Source organism: Trachinotus anak, unplaced genomic scaffold (genome assembly GCF_046630095.1).
Source record: "Trachinotus anak isolate AG129_WGS33_773 ecotype Australia unplaced genomic scaffold, CSIRO_AGI_Tana_v1 ptg000019l, whole genome shotgun sequence".
NCBI classification, from domain to species: Eukaryota; Metazoa; Chordata; class Actinopteri; order Carangiformes; family Carangidae; genus Trachinotus; species Trachinotus anak.
In genome coordinates this window covers 24,495,810-24,514,029 of record NW_027273870.1, presented here as the reverse complement: position 1 = coordinate 24,514,029, position 18,220 = coordinate 24,495,810, and the positions used below count along the sequence as shown (strand labels likewise).

Genomic DNA, 18,220 nt, shown 5'->3' with positions numbered 1-18,220 from the left:
AGAAGCAAGCGACTGAACAAAATGCCACTTTTATTTCGGGCACAGCATTTTATGCTTCAGGCTATCCGGTTGCCAAGTGAGAATAAGTAAGCAATCCTTTTATTTATAAAATGTCAAAACTAATGAAAAATACCCACTCAGTGTTCCCAGAAACCAAAGCAATAAGGCAAAACTGCTCACTGTGTCTAGATAATAGTCAAAACACCCAAAAATATTCAATTTACAGTGATCTGAAAGCAAAACCTCAAAACTGAGTGAGCTCTTACCAGGCACTGATACAGTTTATTGATTATCACAATTGTCCCTGATTATTTTTCATTTGATTGGCACAACAACATGCACATCAACACAGAGGCGCACACACACACACACACACACACACACACACACACATGCCTTACAGGCTTTGCAGCTCAGTAATTTACATAAACACTGAACGACACAACAGCAGCAGCGGCAGCTGTGAGCTACTCATGAACTTTTCCCATCTTCCCACCTTTAGTGCAGATTTTTCACTTGTGGAAAACAGGAGGAAGACAGTGTGTCAAGTTTCCTCCTATTACATTCAAAAGTGTAAGTGCAAGTTATTTCAGTTTTACAAAGGCAATCTGGGGACAACAGGACTCCTCACTGTGAACTTTGTGAACACAGTCACAAACACACAGTCAAAACAACTGGATACAGTTTAATGAGGTTTTGGTGATATTATTGTATTAGGTGTGAGGAAAAGATAAGCACACACGCCCGTCAACAGTCTCTCCAGTCTAAATAAAGGCGGACATGCGGGCAGGAGTCATGACAGAGCCCAGGGGAGCTGGACGGAAGAGGCAGGCAGGGCTGACCAGACCAGCAGATGGAAACGGAGAACAAGGTCAGGAAACAACTGAAGCAGTAATCACTTTTCATTTGCTTTTTGTCATCTGATTTTCCCTGCATGCACTGCTGCACACAGGTCCGCTCACCACAGGCCTGCAAAGCAGAGCATTTTCAGATCATACAGTGTAGAGTTTGTGTGTGAGACAAAGAGAGAAAGAGCGGGGTGGGGAGAGAACGTTATAACAGACATAACCTCTCACCCTGCAGCACATATACGTTACCATGACAGAATGTCACCAGGGGCAATTAAAGGCAGAGAGGGCAGAGAGGGAGAGACAGGAGGGAGAGCTTATAGCTTCTCTTCTGACTCATCCAGAAAGTGGTGGATGGGACTGAAGTCAGTGCTCTGTGCAAGCCAACCAAAATATTTCTTTATGGACCTGGTTTTATGGACAAGGACATTTTCATGTTGAAACAGGAAAGGACCTTGCCCAAACTGTTCATACAAAGTCTGAAGCAGACTATTGTCTAAAATATTATTGTGTATGCTACAACATTGAGGTTTCCCTAACAGGGAGACCGTGAAAACAGCCCCAAGCAGAAAGTACACAAAGTATGAACAGACCTTTGGCCACACAGATAGACAGATAGATAGATGTGTTCTCATAGTTCCCCACTGATCATCTGTCTCTGTTTCATAGCCAACACACACACACACACACACAGGGCCCTGAAGACAAACAGTGGTCTGTCAGTTGGTGAATGGCTCTATCCATGTGGAACTGAGGGTGAGCAGATCTCAATTAGAGAGAGGGAAAGTTGGGGGGAAATATGGATATGAAGGGAATTAGTTAATGGCAATGGTTTGGATGACAGCCTCAGTGGGATATACTGTGTATGTGTGTGTGTGTGTGTGTATGTGTGTGTATACAGTGGGGTTGCAGGGAGTTGGGGTGGGGTGGTTTGCCAAAATTGCAGTAGTCTCCCTGCAGCTCCTCTGTCTGCATCTGGGGCGTGTACTGCCGTTAGAAAAAAACAGAAAACTCCCAGTCCTGCAACTCCTGCAGCTCTGGAGAGGCAGTCTTGATTTCCAGTCAGAGGACACTCATCATCAGTCTGCACAGAGCAGCTCTCTCTCCCTCTGCCTCTCTCCGTCCCTCCCTCAGACGCCCCCACACTCACTCTCTCTTTCTCGCCCTGTCCCTCTCAAGCACAGCATCTCTTTTCTTCCCTCTTCTTGACACAAGACAATCATGTCCGCAAACGGCGCCGCCGGGGACCTGCTGCAGATCCCGCTGGGGCTCATCAACAGCGACGGCAAGTATCTGACGGCGGAGATGTTCGGCTTCAAGATCAACGCCTCGGCCAGCAGCCTGAAGAAGAAGCAGACGTGGACCCTGGAGCAGACCGGGGAGGACGGCAGCGCCGTGTTCCTCCTCTCACACCTGGGCCGCTATCTCGCCACGGACAAAGACGGCAACGTCACCGCGGACAGCGAGACGCGCGGCCGGGACTGCCGCTTCGTTATCACCGCGCATGAGGACGGGCGGTGGTCGCTGCAGTCCGAGCCTCACGGCCGCTTCCTCGGCGGCGCCGAGGACCGGATCACGTGTTTTGCGCAGACGGCCTCCCCGGCGGAGAGGTGGAGCGTGCACCTGGCCGTGCACCCGCAGGTCAACCTCTACAGCTTTGCGCGCAAACGCTTCGCCCACCTGAGCGCGCAGGGGCAGCCGCAGGAGGTGTCGATAGACCGGGACGTCCCGTGGGGGGTCGACTCGCTTGTGACGCTGGTGTACCGGGACCAGCGCTACCACCTGGAGACCTCCGACAACCGCTTCCTCCGCAACGACGGCGCCCTGTCCGCCAAAACGGACAAGGACACCGGCTACATGCTGGAGTTCCGCTCCGGAAAAGTGGCGTTCCGCGACTGCAACGGGCGCTACCTGGCCCCCGTGGGCCCCACCGGCACAATGAAGTCCGGGAGGAGCAGCCGGGTGGGGAAGGACGAGCTGTTCGGCCTGGAGCGCAGCCACGCACAGGTGGTGCTGACCGCGGGCAACGAGAGAAACGTCTCCACCAGGCAAGGTGAGGCTGTGCGGCCCCACGGACCCACAGAGAGAGACACCAGATGCCAGCATACTGATGAAGCCACTGCATAACTGGGCACACACCAGGAGCAGCTGTTGCATCATTCTGGTGTGTGTGTGTGTGTGTGTGTGTGTGTGTGTGTGTGTGTGTGTGTGTGTGTGTGTGTGTGTGTGTGTGAGAGAGAGAACTGTAGACTTCTTCATTTTTCCTCACACCATGTGTTTTTCATTATCATGCTCTCACTTTCTCCCCCCTCCCTCCCTCCCTCCCTCCTTTTGGCCAGTCTCTGCCTAGCTTGACATTTTTCTGCAGTAATTCTACCCCTGCATTGTGGCTGCTGGTTCAGGGTCAGCTCCAGTCCACAGTTATCCATCATTCTTTACCTCAGAATAGACCGAGAACAGACAGACAACGAGGAGGGATTTGTTGAGGAGACAAAAGGGATAAAATGGAGGAGAAGCAGAGAAAACAGGCCACAAAGGAGGGAGGTGGGACTCAGACAGTCCTGCTGAATGTGGGTTTTGATGCCGCACGCAACCTCTTTGTCTTGTTGCCACTCAGTCTCATTCCAGGAACATGGGACTGATCTTTGACAGCAGTTTATCCATGCAGTCAATTTACTTTAATGGATGCAGAAATAGTGTGTGTGTGTGTGTGTGTGTGTGCATTCCAGGGGAGATGGACTGTGGAAGACGGCAGATAACCTTTGTTTGAATAAGGGCAGTGTAGGGCGCTGACTTGTGACCTGGTCTTTCACTGAAGTGGCCATGCAAAGATATGGTGTCGAACCGACGTTGAACCTTAACAAATCTTTCTTTCTAAAGTATCTTGTGCGCTTTTGACTCTTTAGTCCAATAAATCCAAATGGAGCGTAGGCACGATGTTGGCATGTGCAGGCATTTTCGTCAACCGGGAGCTCGACAGTAAAAATTAGGTTTTGATGTCAGTCCTTTATTTAGGAGCAAGGTGGGGGTTTTTTTGTGAACTTTATGGTGATGAAATTCGCAGCTGTTTTAAGTCATTCAAGAGGAGTGAAATACAGCCTCATGTCCTTACTTAAAGGAAAGTCTTTAAAAGCAAATTGCAGGTCCAGATAAAAGTCTTTCAGATCTCTAATTTGAACGTCTTAATTTTGAAAGTGTTAAAGCTGCACCAGTTTATATCATTACATAATAACTGCTTGTTTGACTACTTGTAATGTAAGAGGTGCCACTTATAGTGACAAACCCACAGAGAATTATCACTGAGCTCTGCAGTGCCCCTCAGCTCTACAGATGGTTTCAGTGTCTTTAAGCTCATTGCTTTGGTTTTGCAGTCCTCAGCTTCACCGTTCTGATTTACTTTCGCCAACTTCATTTTCAGCATCAGTGCCAGCTGCTTTCAGCAAAAAATGCTCAGTGAACCCACCATACAGGTAAAGGCAGCAGTTACCTGGTGAGAAGAGTGATTACACTGGGGAGCACAATTTTTGTTGAGTTAGGTCTGACAGCTGTTTTTAATCCATTTTTGGGTCAGTTTTTCTCTGTCACGTCAAGTTTTTGAACTATAGGATCCCCGTTTTCTTAAAACATATGAAAAATACTGTACTAAGATGGAATAGTTACAAGCTTTGAAAACTTAAAAAACAGCATAAAACGAAATAGAACTTACAACGGTATGCCCATGGTTACAAGGTTAAGAGAAAAGCCAGCACAAATCCTCTTAATTCCTACTATGCTAGCTTTCTGTTTGCAGATATTGAGAGTACTGACCTATTGGGAGCTGCACACTCCTCTCACCGCACTGTCTTATTGTGACTGCACACACAAGTTGCCACGTAGCCGCTGATGAGTCCAATCGTAATCAGATGGCAAGTCTTACTACAGCTAATCGGTGGAATTTTGCTTATCTGGAGGGTAGGCTGTGGAGAAAAAACTTGACGCGCTCGAAAAAAACTGACTGCAATTTTGGAATCCGCATGCCAATTTTAGTTTTAATCAGCATAAAAATCTAACTCAACAGAATTTTTTTTTCAAATTGTTCCCCAGTGTTATTGGACTCAGGAGGCCAGAAACAAGAGTCCAGATGAACGCTAACATTGCTCCCTGTCTGCTGGATGTGTAAATAGGCAACTATTTGTTAACACAGGGGACTTTAAGAATGTGTGTCTCAAGTGTGAAGCTTTGGAAAATCACCATAGAAAAAGCGTTTCGACACACTCTCCTTTTCAGACCAGAATGCAATGCAGCCACAGCCTTTTTGATTAACAAGTGAAACTCTTGTATTTTCTCATTTGCTTCGTTGCTGCTCACTCTGTAATCATCACCATGCTCTTTGGCTCCTGTCACATTAGCCCATTCAGGATTGACACATCACCCGTGTGGGTGGGATAATACAACAAATCAGTGAGGCCACACCTTTGGCAGCCAGGCACTGCAGGCTCAGATGTCCTGTCTCTTTAAGAGTCTGTCTGGGTGACTTCATGAATTAGCTGCATGAAATGAATTGAATTGAACGAATTAGAGTTTCAGACAAGGAGGAAAACCTCTGGAGACAAATGAAAGCTGACAACAGACTGCCCCACTTTTCTAGGCATGGACCTGTCAGCCAATCAGGACGAGGAAGGGGACCAGGAAGTCTTCCAGTTGGAGATGAGTCGTGAGGACAGGAAGTGTGCCTTCAGAACCGCTGCCGGGAAATACTGGACCCTGACAGCCACTGGAGGACTGCAGTGCACTGCCTCCACCAAGTAAACACACACGTTGTATGTCACATGCTTTTAGTTCCCACATGACAATCCCCCACAGTCTGTTCATCGGGTTTGTCAATGTGTGTGTGTCACAGATCGGCCAACAGCTACTTTGAACTGGAGTGGCGTGACGGTCGCGTGTGTGTGCGTGCGGCTAATGGCAAGTATGTGATCGCCAAGAAGAACGGGCAGCTGGCTGCTACTGTTGACAACACAGGTCAGTGACGTTTCTGATAGGAAGTTGTAAAAAAGGAGCAAGAACTGATAACGAGTTGTTTTCACATACACGTACCTTTTGAGTGCGTTGTAAAATTGTTAATTTTCTTTTAGGTTTGAGCAAAATCAGGATTCTGTCCAGAGTCGGAGCTTGTTCTCGGCTACACTATCTCAGTCCACTGTCCCCCCCTAAAGGGGAGAAATAACAGACCAGGGACCCCGTTTCCCAGAAGCATCTTCAAGTTTAGACAATCTCTGTACCTTTGTATGTCCATGGGATATGATGATCTTAGCTTGAAGATGCTTTTAGGAAACAAGGCCCTTATCAGTTTGACACAACCCTTATCAGTCTGTCTCTTCAGGAGAGGCCGAACAGTTCTTGATGAAGCTGATCAACCGTCCAATCATCGTCCTTCGTGGTGAGCATGGTTTCATCGGGGCTCGTAAGGCTGGAATGCCGACCCTGGACTCTAACCGAGCATCCTACGACGTTTTCCAGCTGGAGTTCAAAGATGGAGCTTATTCCCTTAAAGGTGAGCCATCATTTTAAAATACAAGAATAATCAGTTCACAGAACTGATGTGGTTTCCTTGCATGTTTTACTGCAAGTCTAAGAGTTCAAATGACTACTGACCTAAAGGCTTAAAATAAAGCCCAGTGTGTATAAAATATGTTTTAGCTTCCTGACGGCTTCCTGCTGTTTTTGACGCAGTGCCACAGAGTCTTTTTTGATACTAGCACTTGGGCGTGCCACATTCATAAACGTTTTCATCCGACACATTTGACTTTAAACCTGCATTAATTGATTTTTTTGGCCACTTGAGGGAAACAGTCCGTCCGGCCGTTCCGTTCTCATAAATGCAACTTCTCACAAGCTCTTGAGGGAATTAAAAAAATTTAGTAAATGTGAAAAAAAAAACTGATTAGATTTTGGTCGTCAAAGGTCAAAGGTCAAGGTCACTGTGACTTCATGTCCATCCCATTCTTGTAAACGTGATATATCAAGAACACCTGTGACCTCAAAAACAAGAATTCACACACTAATTATGACACAATTTAACACAGACGTCTAATAGGATGAAATGATGACGAGATGACATTTTATACCAAAATGGTCAAAGTCAACTTCACTGTGACATCATCATTTTCTGCAAAAACACTTCTGGCCATTATTCATTGCTGTAACTCGGGAACTAAAGGGGAGATTCTCACCATAGCTCATTCCAGCAGTAATTCTAGTTTAATGCAAGAAATTGCATCAGGTTACATTATTCTGTACACATAAATCCTGTGGGTTTCCTTTAGATTTTATGATGTTTGTTGTGGGCTTTTAAAATAGTGCTCACCTGTTTAACTGGAAAATCAATATTTAAAACATAATCAGAATAATAGCATTGGTATATGGGTCATCCACTGTCAGTTCGGGGTAGGCAATCTGACTTTGGAATGAGATCTACTTTTCAGATGAACCCTACAGATTGTGTCATTAAAAGATGCTATATTCAGATATTTAATTTTCAAAGTGTCACTGCTAACCAGCCCATCGTTTACTGATAGAAAGTGATCCCGCTAACTGCAGATGGTGATGGCGGTCCATGATTTGCTCCGCAGGCTTGGCGAGCTTGGTGTAGCGCCACATGTATGGGTTCTCCACCTCAGCACAATAAGAACCACCATCACCAGCTGTAGTCCAAGATGTGGGCATTGCAATCTGTCCACACAATGAAAAATCAAATTTTGAATGAAAACACTTACATATAGCACCACGTGAATAAATAACAAATACTCCATATTAACTAAGCAGAAAGTGTGATTGGCTGTCACACAGTTTGTAAACAAAAGACAGCATTGTGGGTGAAGAATAGTCGCAAGCAGACAAATATTGGACAGAAGCATCAAAGCGGCAGAAAGTTACGAATCACAACTTCCAGTCAGGACTTTCACAATAAAATCAGAGTGGAAACAAGATGAAGAGCGTGATTGCAGGTCTGCGATTCTAGCCAAAAAGATTGTCATATGATCTTCTGGCTGGATAGCTCCACTTTCAGCTATCTGAAACCTTTTAACATTTCAGCCAGCTCAATCTTTCTATCCATCTATTTTATCTATTCACTTTCATTTCTGTGATGAAATTGGGATGTTGTAATGCTGTTTTATCCAAAAAAAATTTAACATTTAAATGAAGATTATGTGAAAAATATTTTCATATCACTCTTTGCTTTAATAAATGATTCTACATAGATGAACATACATCACCCAGCACTGTAGGCACTGTGTGTGCGTCAGGCTACATCAAGTGTGTGTTGTTTGTGCAGACTCCCAGGGGAAGTACTGGTGCGTTGGAGACGACACAGCGGTGGTATGCAGCAGCTCCACACCTGTCCAGTTCCTGCTTGAGTTCTGTGACCTCAACAAGATGGCTATTCGTGTGCTGGGAGGGAAGTACCTTAAAGGAGACCACGCTGGGAGTCTAAAGGCCAGTGTCGACTCCCTGGACAGCGCCACCCTCTGGGAGTACTGAGAAAGCACAGCCGGACTTCACCACTATCTGACACAATGCTTCAAACTATTGATAGATACTGTAGGTAGCTGTTTTTTTGTTTGTTTTTTTGCATATGTGTGTGTGCGCCTGTGTGTGTGTGTGTAATTGTGAATTTGTCTGGATGCGTGGTTGAAAGTGAAGCTGATAAACTGGAAGTTGTCGCACCAAAGCACTACAGGTGTTTTATTTTTTATTATTTTTTCCTTCTTGGTCATTATCTCTTCTTACTGGGCTTTTTACTGGAGATTTGAATTTAGAAATACTTGCTGTTCTGATGTGTTTAATGAATGAATCATAGTGTCGTTGCACATGAAATGTTTCAGTTCCAGTCAAACTTACACAAGCTACACCTGATAAATGTCAGGACGATTACTGTTATTAGTCGTGCCTCTCTGTGGTGACTACTGGTATAACGAACATGTAGAATGCTATAACTCATAAGTTACAATATCTAACCTTCTCCTGTTAAATGTCCTGCTGGCTCTGTTGTGCTGCTTTCATCTCCTGCTCTTTTTTCAAACTATAAAGCATAAAGCACATTAGATAAAGGGATGAAACTGATTAACATGTTTCTGCTGTAAATAGTGCTTTATTTGTCACTGATGAACGCTTCAAAAACATAGTAACCATGGAAACTTTACATGCATAAATGTGTTGAGGCTGTAAAAAGAGAAATGGGACATGGCTGGCAGATCTAACAAGTTTTTCACCTGTGCAGTCTCCAGTTTTCCTTCCTCAGTCTTCAATGTGCAGGTAGAGAAAAACTGTACATGTTTAGAAAGAAGTCAGTGGTCAAAGGTTTTCCTCCAAGACAAGATCCACTCAATTCTTTCTGGTTCCTCCTAAGGGTTTAATTTATGTCATGAAGAGCTAAGTGAAAGGAGGATGAGTTAAAGGAGCTTTGAAGCATTGACTGACTGACGGAGCCTTCTTAGTTAAAAAAAGAAAGAAATGAAAGGTGGTGGTGGAAAGGGCCTAGTTACTGCACACTACACGCTCAAATGCACATAAAGACTACATACAATATGCAGTAATAGATACAATAATTCCAACTGTGAAAAGCCAGTGACTCAAAATCTGCACAATAATTTGATTTGAGAGAAGTTAAAAGCACATGTCTGTTGTGATGAAATGTCTGCCTTAGATTGGGTGCTGCTGCTGGTGTGTAAACACAATGATACAGTCAGTCATCTCTCTGGCTATTATTGTGGCTGTGCCTTTCATAGAGCATCTGTCTTTACAGCCTTTTCTTTTTTCATGTTCTTACATTTGAACTGAACTGAATAAAAACCCCAATAAAGTTTTCCCTCCTAACAGTGGACTTTCTCCTTTAATCTTTCTTTTTTTTTTTCAATCAAAATATTGTTAACAGACTTTCTGTTACCTCTGTGCACATCGCTGTGATTTTGTTTGTCCAGGTTTTGATACCGGTTTACTTTATGGACAACACTGCACACTTCGGTTGTAGTTTCTTCCAAAGATAGAAAACTGTGGAATAACGGGGGCCATTGTTTCCAGAAATGTAATTTTACATAGCTGTGGTTTGCACAAACAAAATTCAATTCACCTCCATATACTGGGGTGTTGGCAAAAATCAGAGAGTCTAATATCTCAAAACTTAATTCAAGACTGTAATAGTTCAACAACGAAAAGATGGATTGACAAAAAAAACAAAAAAGACATTCATGGTCCCCACAAGACAAAGCCAACGGTCTTTGCTGATCCCATGAACAGTAATAACTTTGGTGATCCCTTAACTTTTCACATAGCACCATCATCGGGTCAGATTTTTCATTTGTCCAGTACTTTGGTTTATGACCAAATACCTGCAAAGCTAATGACTTTCCCATCAGCCTCAGCTGCAATAAATAAATAATCATAATTGTTCAGAGGAGCTATTTGTAAGTTTTGCTATTGCTACATAGCCAACGTTAGCATCATTTGGGATAAATAAAGTATTTCTTATTCGATCTTATCTTAACAGCTTTACTCATCAGTCTAGAGGAAAGATTCTGAGTTCAGCATCAAACTTCATTCCTTTACTCACCAACAGTTGTCTCCAGAGGTGGAAAGAAAGGCCAATGCTAACTCTTGTCTATCACGCCTTTTTTTCCACTGACATTAGCACGCTAACCAGCTAGCCACGTCTCATCACTTTCCGATAGCGACTCACTGTGGCCTCCAATCTGCCCTGAAGATGTAGCGCTCCTCAGAGCAGATCATAACTCCCTGTATTAACACAACAATGGCTGAAGCTCTCGTCATGCGACAATGACCACCGGGCTAAAACTGTTTTATTGCCAATAAATCCCATATTCAGTAATGAACTTCTACAAGTACTGTCTGTGTAGCCAAAGCCCGTTATACAATAGATTCTTCCTCTGTGCCCAGGAGCTTCAGTTTTGAACTGTTAAAAACACACCAATGAGCCACAGTGCTGCACTGGGTGTCAATTTCCTTCCCTTTAAGCATGAAGAGATAATGGGTGGGGCCATGTCATGGCTTTAGTTCTAGTTTTTAGCAACTTGGCGACCATCTTGTCATGCAAAGAAAAAAAATCCACTGTCATGATTTCTGCAAATGCTGTTGTGTGTGGGAGAAGGAAGAAATTCGCCTGAATCATGTCCCCTTGAGATTTCACTGAGCCAAAACTGTAGCAGAGAAAGGAAGGCAAGGGCAGAGGGAGGTAACCTGCTCCACATTCTCCGTCCTCCTGCAGAGGAAACGCAGCTTTATTCCTCTTCAGAAAATCACTCAGTCGCTCTAACGTGTGCCAAACTCCACTTGTGTGTTCTGATACAGACACAGACCGGAACAGACCAACAGACATCCCTCATCGTCCAGTACAGGAGCTCTGCATGTTGCCATGGGAACAGGTAGTGGCAGGGATGGGGCTCGAGGAGGATGAATGTTCGGAGAGGTAACAGACACATATTGATCAATAATCTCAGTAAACCTTGTAATAGGTTACTCAAAGTCAATCCATCACATAACTGAAGATACAGTTTCTTTGACACTAAGTGAGTGAAAGGAGGCTTAGTAAATAAAAACCTCATGATAACACAGACATGTGATAGTCCCTAATCAAATTGGAGCTTCTACTCTGCTCACACTGATACAATAATACCCCCATTCCCATGTCTTTTCAGCCAGTCTGTGTTTGTGTGTTGTGTGCAAAATCATCTGTAAGAGAAAACACGGCAGGCTCTCGCCAAATCTGCCTGCCAGAAAACGCTAATATGGCAGAGAAGAACAAGCACAGGGGAGACAAAGCTGGAAATGAAAGAAGTGGAAGATGAAAATAAAAGATGAGCAGCAAAGAAGGGTTTTTTGCCGACCATGAGAAGCAGAGCAGATTTTCTCCTGCATTTATGCATAAGAGAGGAGAAACCTGAGTCAGTCAGGGTTATGAGTCTGTGACAGAGCTTAAACAGGGAGAGAAGAGCTTACTCACAGTCTTCTTGCAAGAGGATATTGTCAATGTTCAGTGAAAACCGTGCATGAATCTACAGTTTGGGTGGTTCTGAATTTTGCAGATAAATTGAGGGATTAAATGTTTCTTCGTGTGTTCAGAAAAGTCTCCTTCTTCGCAGTCTAAACGTATTCTACAGCCACGCCAGCAGCTCTCTGAGGCTCTGCTCTGACACAGTAGACCAGTATCCTAACATGTTCACGATGACAATGCTAACATGCTAATATTTATACAATATTTACATTTATATTTATTCATTTCTGGGACAATTTTGCCCCAAGAGGTAGTGCCACAAGTGCCACAAGGCTGCAGGTGCATGAAGTAACATGTAAGTGCCGAACAATATTTCAGTCTTAGTCAACATGGTGGACCAACTGAGTGACCAACATTGGCATCTCTAGAGCCAGTGAAACCCATAAAGGAAAGTGTAATCCTTGATGCATCTTCACTGCTGATAAAGACCACATCTCGTGGATTTATGAGACAGGAACTCACACACATTATGTATGAAAGGCGCTGAAAGGTCCAATATTTCAGCAGGTGGGCCCAGGTGGGCTGTGCTGGGGTCATGGCTGAGGGCGGCGACTGTATAGTTGTGACACTGCAAAATTACAGACTGCTTGTGGGTGTTATGCATTTCTCTGTGGATTGATGCTTTCACAGTATTTGTATAGCACCTCGACCTGCTTACTAATCAAAAAAGACATGAAAATCTCACTTTCTACAATATGTGAACTTTAAGTTTTTTTTGTTAAATTTTTGACCTGTCATAGTTGGGAATGCACAGGTGTTCGTTATAATAGTCATCGTTGATTTGAATATTCACACCTGTGCTTTCCTGCACTGACATGTCAGCTCATATTTTCTGTGTAGTTTCATTCCTTTGAGTCTCAGGATTGTATCTTGTTGTGTGATCTGTAGCGCTGCTTCTTCTACATCTAGCACATATTTCTAGCACCAGTAATTTTCCAGTGTATAGTTGAACCACTTATCTGATCTAACCCCATTGCCGTGTAATGTGGTTTTAATATGCCCACTGCTGCCATCTAGTGTAGATAATATGAAGATGACTTTTGCACACTATATGGCTGTAAGTGTGTGAGGTATCTGTTTCTATATGATGTGGACCAGCTCCAGTTAAGGGGCATATTAATACTACAGCATAGGCTATAATAATATTTTAAACCACAGTGTGCCTCCAACTTTACAGAATTGGCAACTTTGTTTGGGGAAGACCACCTTCAAAACATGGTCCATGAAGAAATGTTTTTCCCACTTTGCTGTTGAAGAACTTGACTTCTTGCACAAAGCCCGAAGCCCAGACCTCAACTCCATCCAACATCTTTTCTATGAACTGAAACAACAACTATGAGTCAGGCCTGTATTCACCTATCGTCAGTGGCCAACCCCAATAATGACCTGAATGGGAGGAAATGCCTGCGGCAAGGTGACAAAATGTTGTTGAAAGGCTTCTCAGAGGTTAGAGGAGGCCGATGTAGCAGCGTTACATCCCATAGTTTTAGAATAATGAGATGTTCACCAATTGCATATGTGTGTGATGTTCAGCTGTCTACACACTTTTGGCCATGAAGTGCACATTCACCAGTTTTTAACCACTCCTGATAGTATTGATTAGATATTACCTACTGACAAACAAATGTATGACGAGTGATTGCTGTGCAAAAATGCTGCAAATTTTGCCAAATTATTGAACTTTATATAAATAAATATAAATATAACTGAACCTGGAGCTTATCAAGGACCAGTTGACCTATCCCCTATATACCACATAACCTTATACCTCAATGTTAGCAGTGAAGATGTTGAAATATCACTCAGCATCCTAACTTTATTTCATTTATTCATTGTACAACCACCATGAATAAAATGTTCAAAAAAAAAAAAAAAAGTTCCATAAACTGTGGACAGGTTTAGGTTAAAAGAGGCCGGACAGCTGCAGCCAGTGAAAGTGCTGTTGCAAAGAGTGGCTCGAGGGAGTTTGTCAGCAGATTTGTTCTTTTTTTGTTTAATTCGCTCTTGTCTTATTTGCTCCCTTATATTAAACAGAAAACACTGACCTTCTTCAAGGGCAGAGATAAAAAATGTACGCACACATTGACAATTTATCACAGTATCTGTATCTGTTTGCCCACTGATAGCCATGTCCAGCCAGACGGTGTGAGTCAGCAAGACACGGAGAGGGAGAGTTTTGTTCCGTATCTTGTGACAATAATGACGCGCCTCAGGAGAATATTAGGAGGCTGTCTAACATCCGATTGATGGCCCCACACAGATCTGACTGGCACTGCAAAATCCCACTCTTGGTGCACATCTGTTGTGCTATCAGTCTGTTTGACTTTACCACACCGCTAAGTGCACTAAGTAGGTGTGCTCCATTTACTGGTAATCATTAGGCTGTCGAAATCATCCAAAAGATTAAATCTACTCATGAATGATTAGACCACAACCAAAACTGCACCATACTCAAACACAGTTCCAATATTTTTAATAACAGGAAGTGTGCAGTACATGTTTTTATAACTTAAACAATATGTGTGTTTGTGTCAAACAGCAGATCTTTGTGGGGGGGGTGAAAGAGAGGTGAGTCACACCTGGTGTAAATATGTCTGCACGTGTGTCCGTATCTTGGGTGTGTGTGTGCATGAATGACCATTGCTTTATGACTGCCAGACATCAGGTCTGGAGTTCCAGGGAAGCCAATAACAAAACCACGTGGGGATAATGGACCGACAGCAAAACCAATAAAGGAAATGGACCAAAAAATGCAAAACAAAGGAGAGGTCACCAAGTATGGGCTCGTGTTTACTTGGGATGGTGAGTTTGACTGGTGACACGTGTTGAGGTCTAGTTCACCATGGCTGAAAATCCATTTACATCCATGATTTCACATTTTGTATCCATGTTGTACAAATGCCACGCTGCCTCCTCGATCAGGTCTCTTGACGAAAGTTACTTTCAATAAATAAACGTGCAATCACATAAGCACATTTACACCACATAAACAGAGTGTGGGAGTGTGTTTGCTTTGTTCCCATGATTTCCAAGTTTGTAAGAGAGCTGCTTGTGGCTGAAGTTGCATGGTTATACGGCGTGGTAAGGTGTGTCTCCCTCTAATATGAGTATATGGCTGTTGACATTTAATAAAGGGACATTAGATTCGTTTATAGGTCCATGCAACTAAATGTCAGTGCGCCTGGTCTTTAACTACAGAGTTCCCACCCTTACCCCTGTATATTTTGAATCGTGCTTAACCTCTGGGTTAGGGATAGAGGGAGGGATGGAGGGATGGATGGAGGGAGGGCGGGAGGGAGGGATCTTATTGGTGCAGAGCAGAGGCGACTCCCGCCTATAAAAGCTTGCGGAGGAGAGATCAGAGCCTGTGGCATCAGCGCAGCACACAGCGGTCAGTCCGCCGCCAGCGGTTGCCTATCCTCGGGAAGACACAGCTGTTCGCTCCGGGGCCACACACACACACACACACACACACACACACACACACACACACACACACACACACACACACACACACACACACACCCTCGGAGCAGCATGCCTCCGCCCGGGCGTCCCGACGCGGTGCGGCTGGTGTTCCTGGGAGCGGCGGGGGTCGGGAAGAGCGCGCTCATCCGCCGCTTCCTGCACGACCGCTTCGAGCACAAGCACACGCGCACGGTGGAGGAGCTCCACGTGCTGGAGTACGAGCGCGCGGGGACCGGAAGGACGCGCCTGGAGATCCTGGACACGAGCGGCAGCTACTCGTTCCCGGCCATGCGGGAGCTGTGCATCCGGCACAGCGACGCCTTCGCGCTGGTGTACGCGGTGGACGACGCGGGCTCCTTCGAGGCGGTGCGGCGGCTGCGCGACGAGATCCTGCGGCTGAGGGGCGGGAAGAGCGCGCCCCTCATCGTGGTGGGCAACAAGGCGGATCTCGGCGAGGCCGAGGGGCGCGTGCTGCTGGCCAGTGACGTCATGGCCACGGTGGAGCGCGAGTGGGACGCCGACTTCGTTGAGTCGTCCGCGCGCACAGGTGGGAACGCGGTCGGGGTCTTCCGCGCGCTGCTCCGGCAGGTGGACCCGCATCACCTGCCGAGCCCCGCACTGCGCAGGCGCAGAGACACGGTGCCCAGACCCGCAGCCAAGAAGAGGCCGCCGCTGAAGAAGAACAGCAGCTGCGTCCTGTCGTAGGAGCTGCGGACACCGGAGCCGGAGCAGGTCCGGCTCAGGTGTGGCTCCCCCCGGGTGATGCAGAGGTGGACACGCCCCCAGTGAACTGCAGCTATGAGACTTTACCAATCCTGAATCTGGACAATAATGGTCGTTATGATGGTTTAAAGGGAAGCCCGGCTTACATGCCATGCACTTTATATGTGTTTTGTGTAGACATTTTTTATGAAATGCCAATAAAATAGCTTTTGTGATTTTGTCTGCTGTTTCATACATTTTTTTTTTTTTTTTAAGTTCAATACACCTCAGTCTTAATTACCACATATTAACAGAGTTTACTTTGTCCAACGAAACAGTGAACGTTTTATTTAAATAGAAGTAGAAAATACCCCAGTATGAAAGTAGAGATTCTGCATTTACAACCTTACATATGACAAATGATAAAAGTAGTAGCAGCAAAAATGTACTGTAAGTATCAAGTAAACATTGTCTTTATGTGCAGCATTTTATATTGTAGCTGAAGAAAAGCTATGTTAACTGCTCAATATAATCTAGAACATTACACATTTCCCCATTGTGGGACTAATAAAAGGTGTCTTAATCTTAATTACAAGATTTTACATACTGATATGTAAAAACCTGATCTTCAAAGTAACTAGTAACTGCTGTCAAATAAATGTAAATGGGAAAATTACAACAATTGACTCTGATATGTAGCAGAGTACACATATGAAATAACAAAAAATAGAAATGCTCAGATGATTACATGTGGCTACCTCAAAACTGGACTAACACTACTTGAGTTGCCTTCTTCTAAATCCATTGCAGATGATTTTGTATAAGTAGGCTCTCACTCCTGCTCATTTGGTGTAAAGAACCTCCTAACCAACATTCATCTTTAATTTTATACTTATACTAAATAGTTTTCCTGACTTCGAAGTTGAATTTCATGTGAAAGTTCCCAGGGCCTAGTCATTCTCACACTACTGCTCCATTAGTCCTACAACATACAAACATTTAGATATTAGAATTTGTAATTTAAACTTGTCACTGTGGGTCAGTGAATAAATCAGGACAACCCACTTCATCATGAACGTCACCTTCAATTGTTATCTTCAGCGGATGCATGGAGGGAATATTTAGATCAGTCAGTGCTTCATAAAAATAGCTCCTCTCTGCATAAAGCGCACACACACACACACACACACACACACACACACACACACACACACACACACACACACACACACTTTCAAGTGGAACAAGGATCCTAAACAAACCCACGAATCTCATGGTTTTTTCATTCATCCATCCTCTCCTCATCCACTTGTTCTCCTCTTATCTTTCTCTACTAATCCCCATGTCAGTTCTATAATCTGCTGCTGAGAACAGACAGAACACTCATGGGCACAAAAGGATCAGTAAGGAAGAGGAGTAGGCTACTGTTTCCAGGGCCACAAAATGACTATAAGAAAAGATGAAACAAAATACACAAATAGATTTGTTTGACGTGGCATGGATGTTGCTTAAAAATATAATGCTGTTGGACTGCACCCTGTGTTATTCATCAAAAGGAGTGAGCTAAATGAAAAGGAATTTGGTGCTTCCATATGAGTTGCAGAAAAGAAATCAAATTACAGAAGTGCAGAAGTATAACATGTAAGCACATTGGATTTCTTGCATTGTTTTCATTCTTTTAAGGAAGGAAGTTATACATAATATAAAAACATAAGACACATACACAGCCGAGCACCCCAAAATGTATTCCTATTATTGGCGTATAACCAGGGCGGGATTGCCCACTGTGCAAGCTGCCCAGGGCCCCCCAAAGCTCCATGTTTACTGCATAGCATTTCTGTCTCCATAACCTGATTAACAACAAATTTGTTAGAAATTTGCAACTCTGAAGTATGTCAACTATATAGCCCTTTATGACGAGCGCTCCATCCATCATATTGTGGCCCTGGTCAAAACTCTAGCCTTCAGACTTTAATTGTTTAAGTTTTAGTTTATTTTAGTTTATTGGTCATTTGTTTTGAAGTTGTATATTGTAAATTCACTTTCATTTTTTTCTCTGTGGCCTGTGGTTTTCTGTTAACACACAGAAAACCACAGGCAAGGTAATATTAATCCATCACATAAGAACTGTAAAGCTTCAATTAAACAGTATCTT

The 18,220-nt window shown here is 44.1% G+C and overlaps 2 protein-coding genes across 2 annotated transcripts; both read left to right on the top strand.

Moving 5' to 3' along the window:
- The first annotated feature begins 1,823 nt into the window (after positions 1 to 1,823).
- LOC139636657 (fascin-like) lies at positions 1,824 to 9,709 on the top strand. The gene is made up of 5 exons (XM_071504899.1): positions 1,824 to 2,901; positions 5,476 to 5,632; positions 5,728 to 5,849; positions 6,211 to 6,381; positions 8,164 to 9,709. Exons 1-5 carry the CDS (start codon positions 2,070 to 2,072, stop codon positions 8,367 to 8,369), a joined length of 1,488 nt encoding a protein of 495 aa, XP_071361000.1. The 5' UTR covers positions 1,824 to 2,069; the 3' UTR covers positions 8,370 to 9,709.
- A 5,548-nt stretch (positions 9,710 to 15,257) lies between these two features.
- Positions 15,258 to 16,301, top strand: rasd3 (RASD family member 3). The gene has a single exon (XM_071504900.1). It carries the CDS (start codon positions 15,433 to 15,435, stop codon positions 16,066 to 16,068), a length of 636 nt encoding a protein of 211 aa, XP_071361001.1. The 5' UTR covers positions 15,258 to 15,432; the 3' UTR covers positions 16,069 to 16,301.
- The last annotated feature ends 1,919 nt before the right edge of the window (positions 16,302 to 18,220 follow it).

Bases quoted from the DNA above. Each gene is read 5' to 3' on its own strand.
- LOC139636657 (XM_071504899.1), top strand. From the start codon at position 2,070: ATGTCCGCAAACGGCGCCGCCGGGGACCTGCTGCAGATCCCGCTGGGG. The intron at 2,902-5,475 runs GTGAGGCTGTGC...CCACTTTTCTAG, and splicing joins AAACGTCTCCACCAGGCAAG to GCATGGACCTGTCAGCCAAT. The intron at 5,850-6,210 runs GTCAGTGACGTT...CTGTCTCTTCAG, and splicing joins TGCTACTGTTGACAACACAG to GAGAGGCCGAACAGTTCTTG.
- rasd3 (XM_071504900.1), top strand. From the start codon at position 15,433: ATGCCTCCGCCCGGGCGTCCCGACGCGGTGCGGCTGGTGTTCCTGGGA.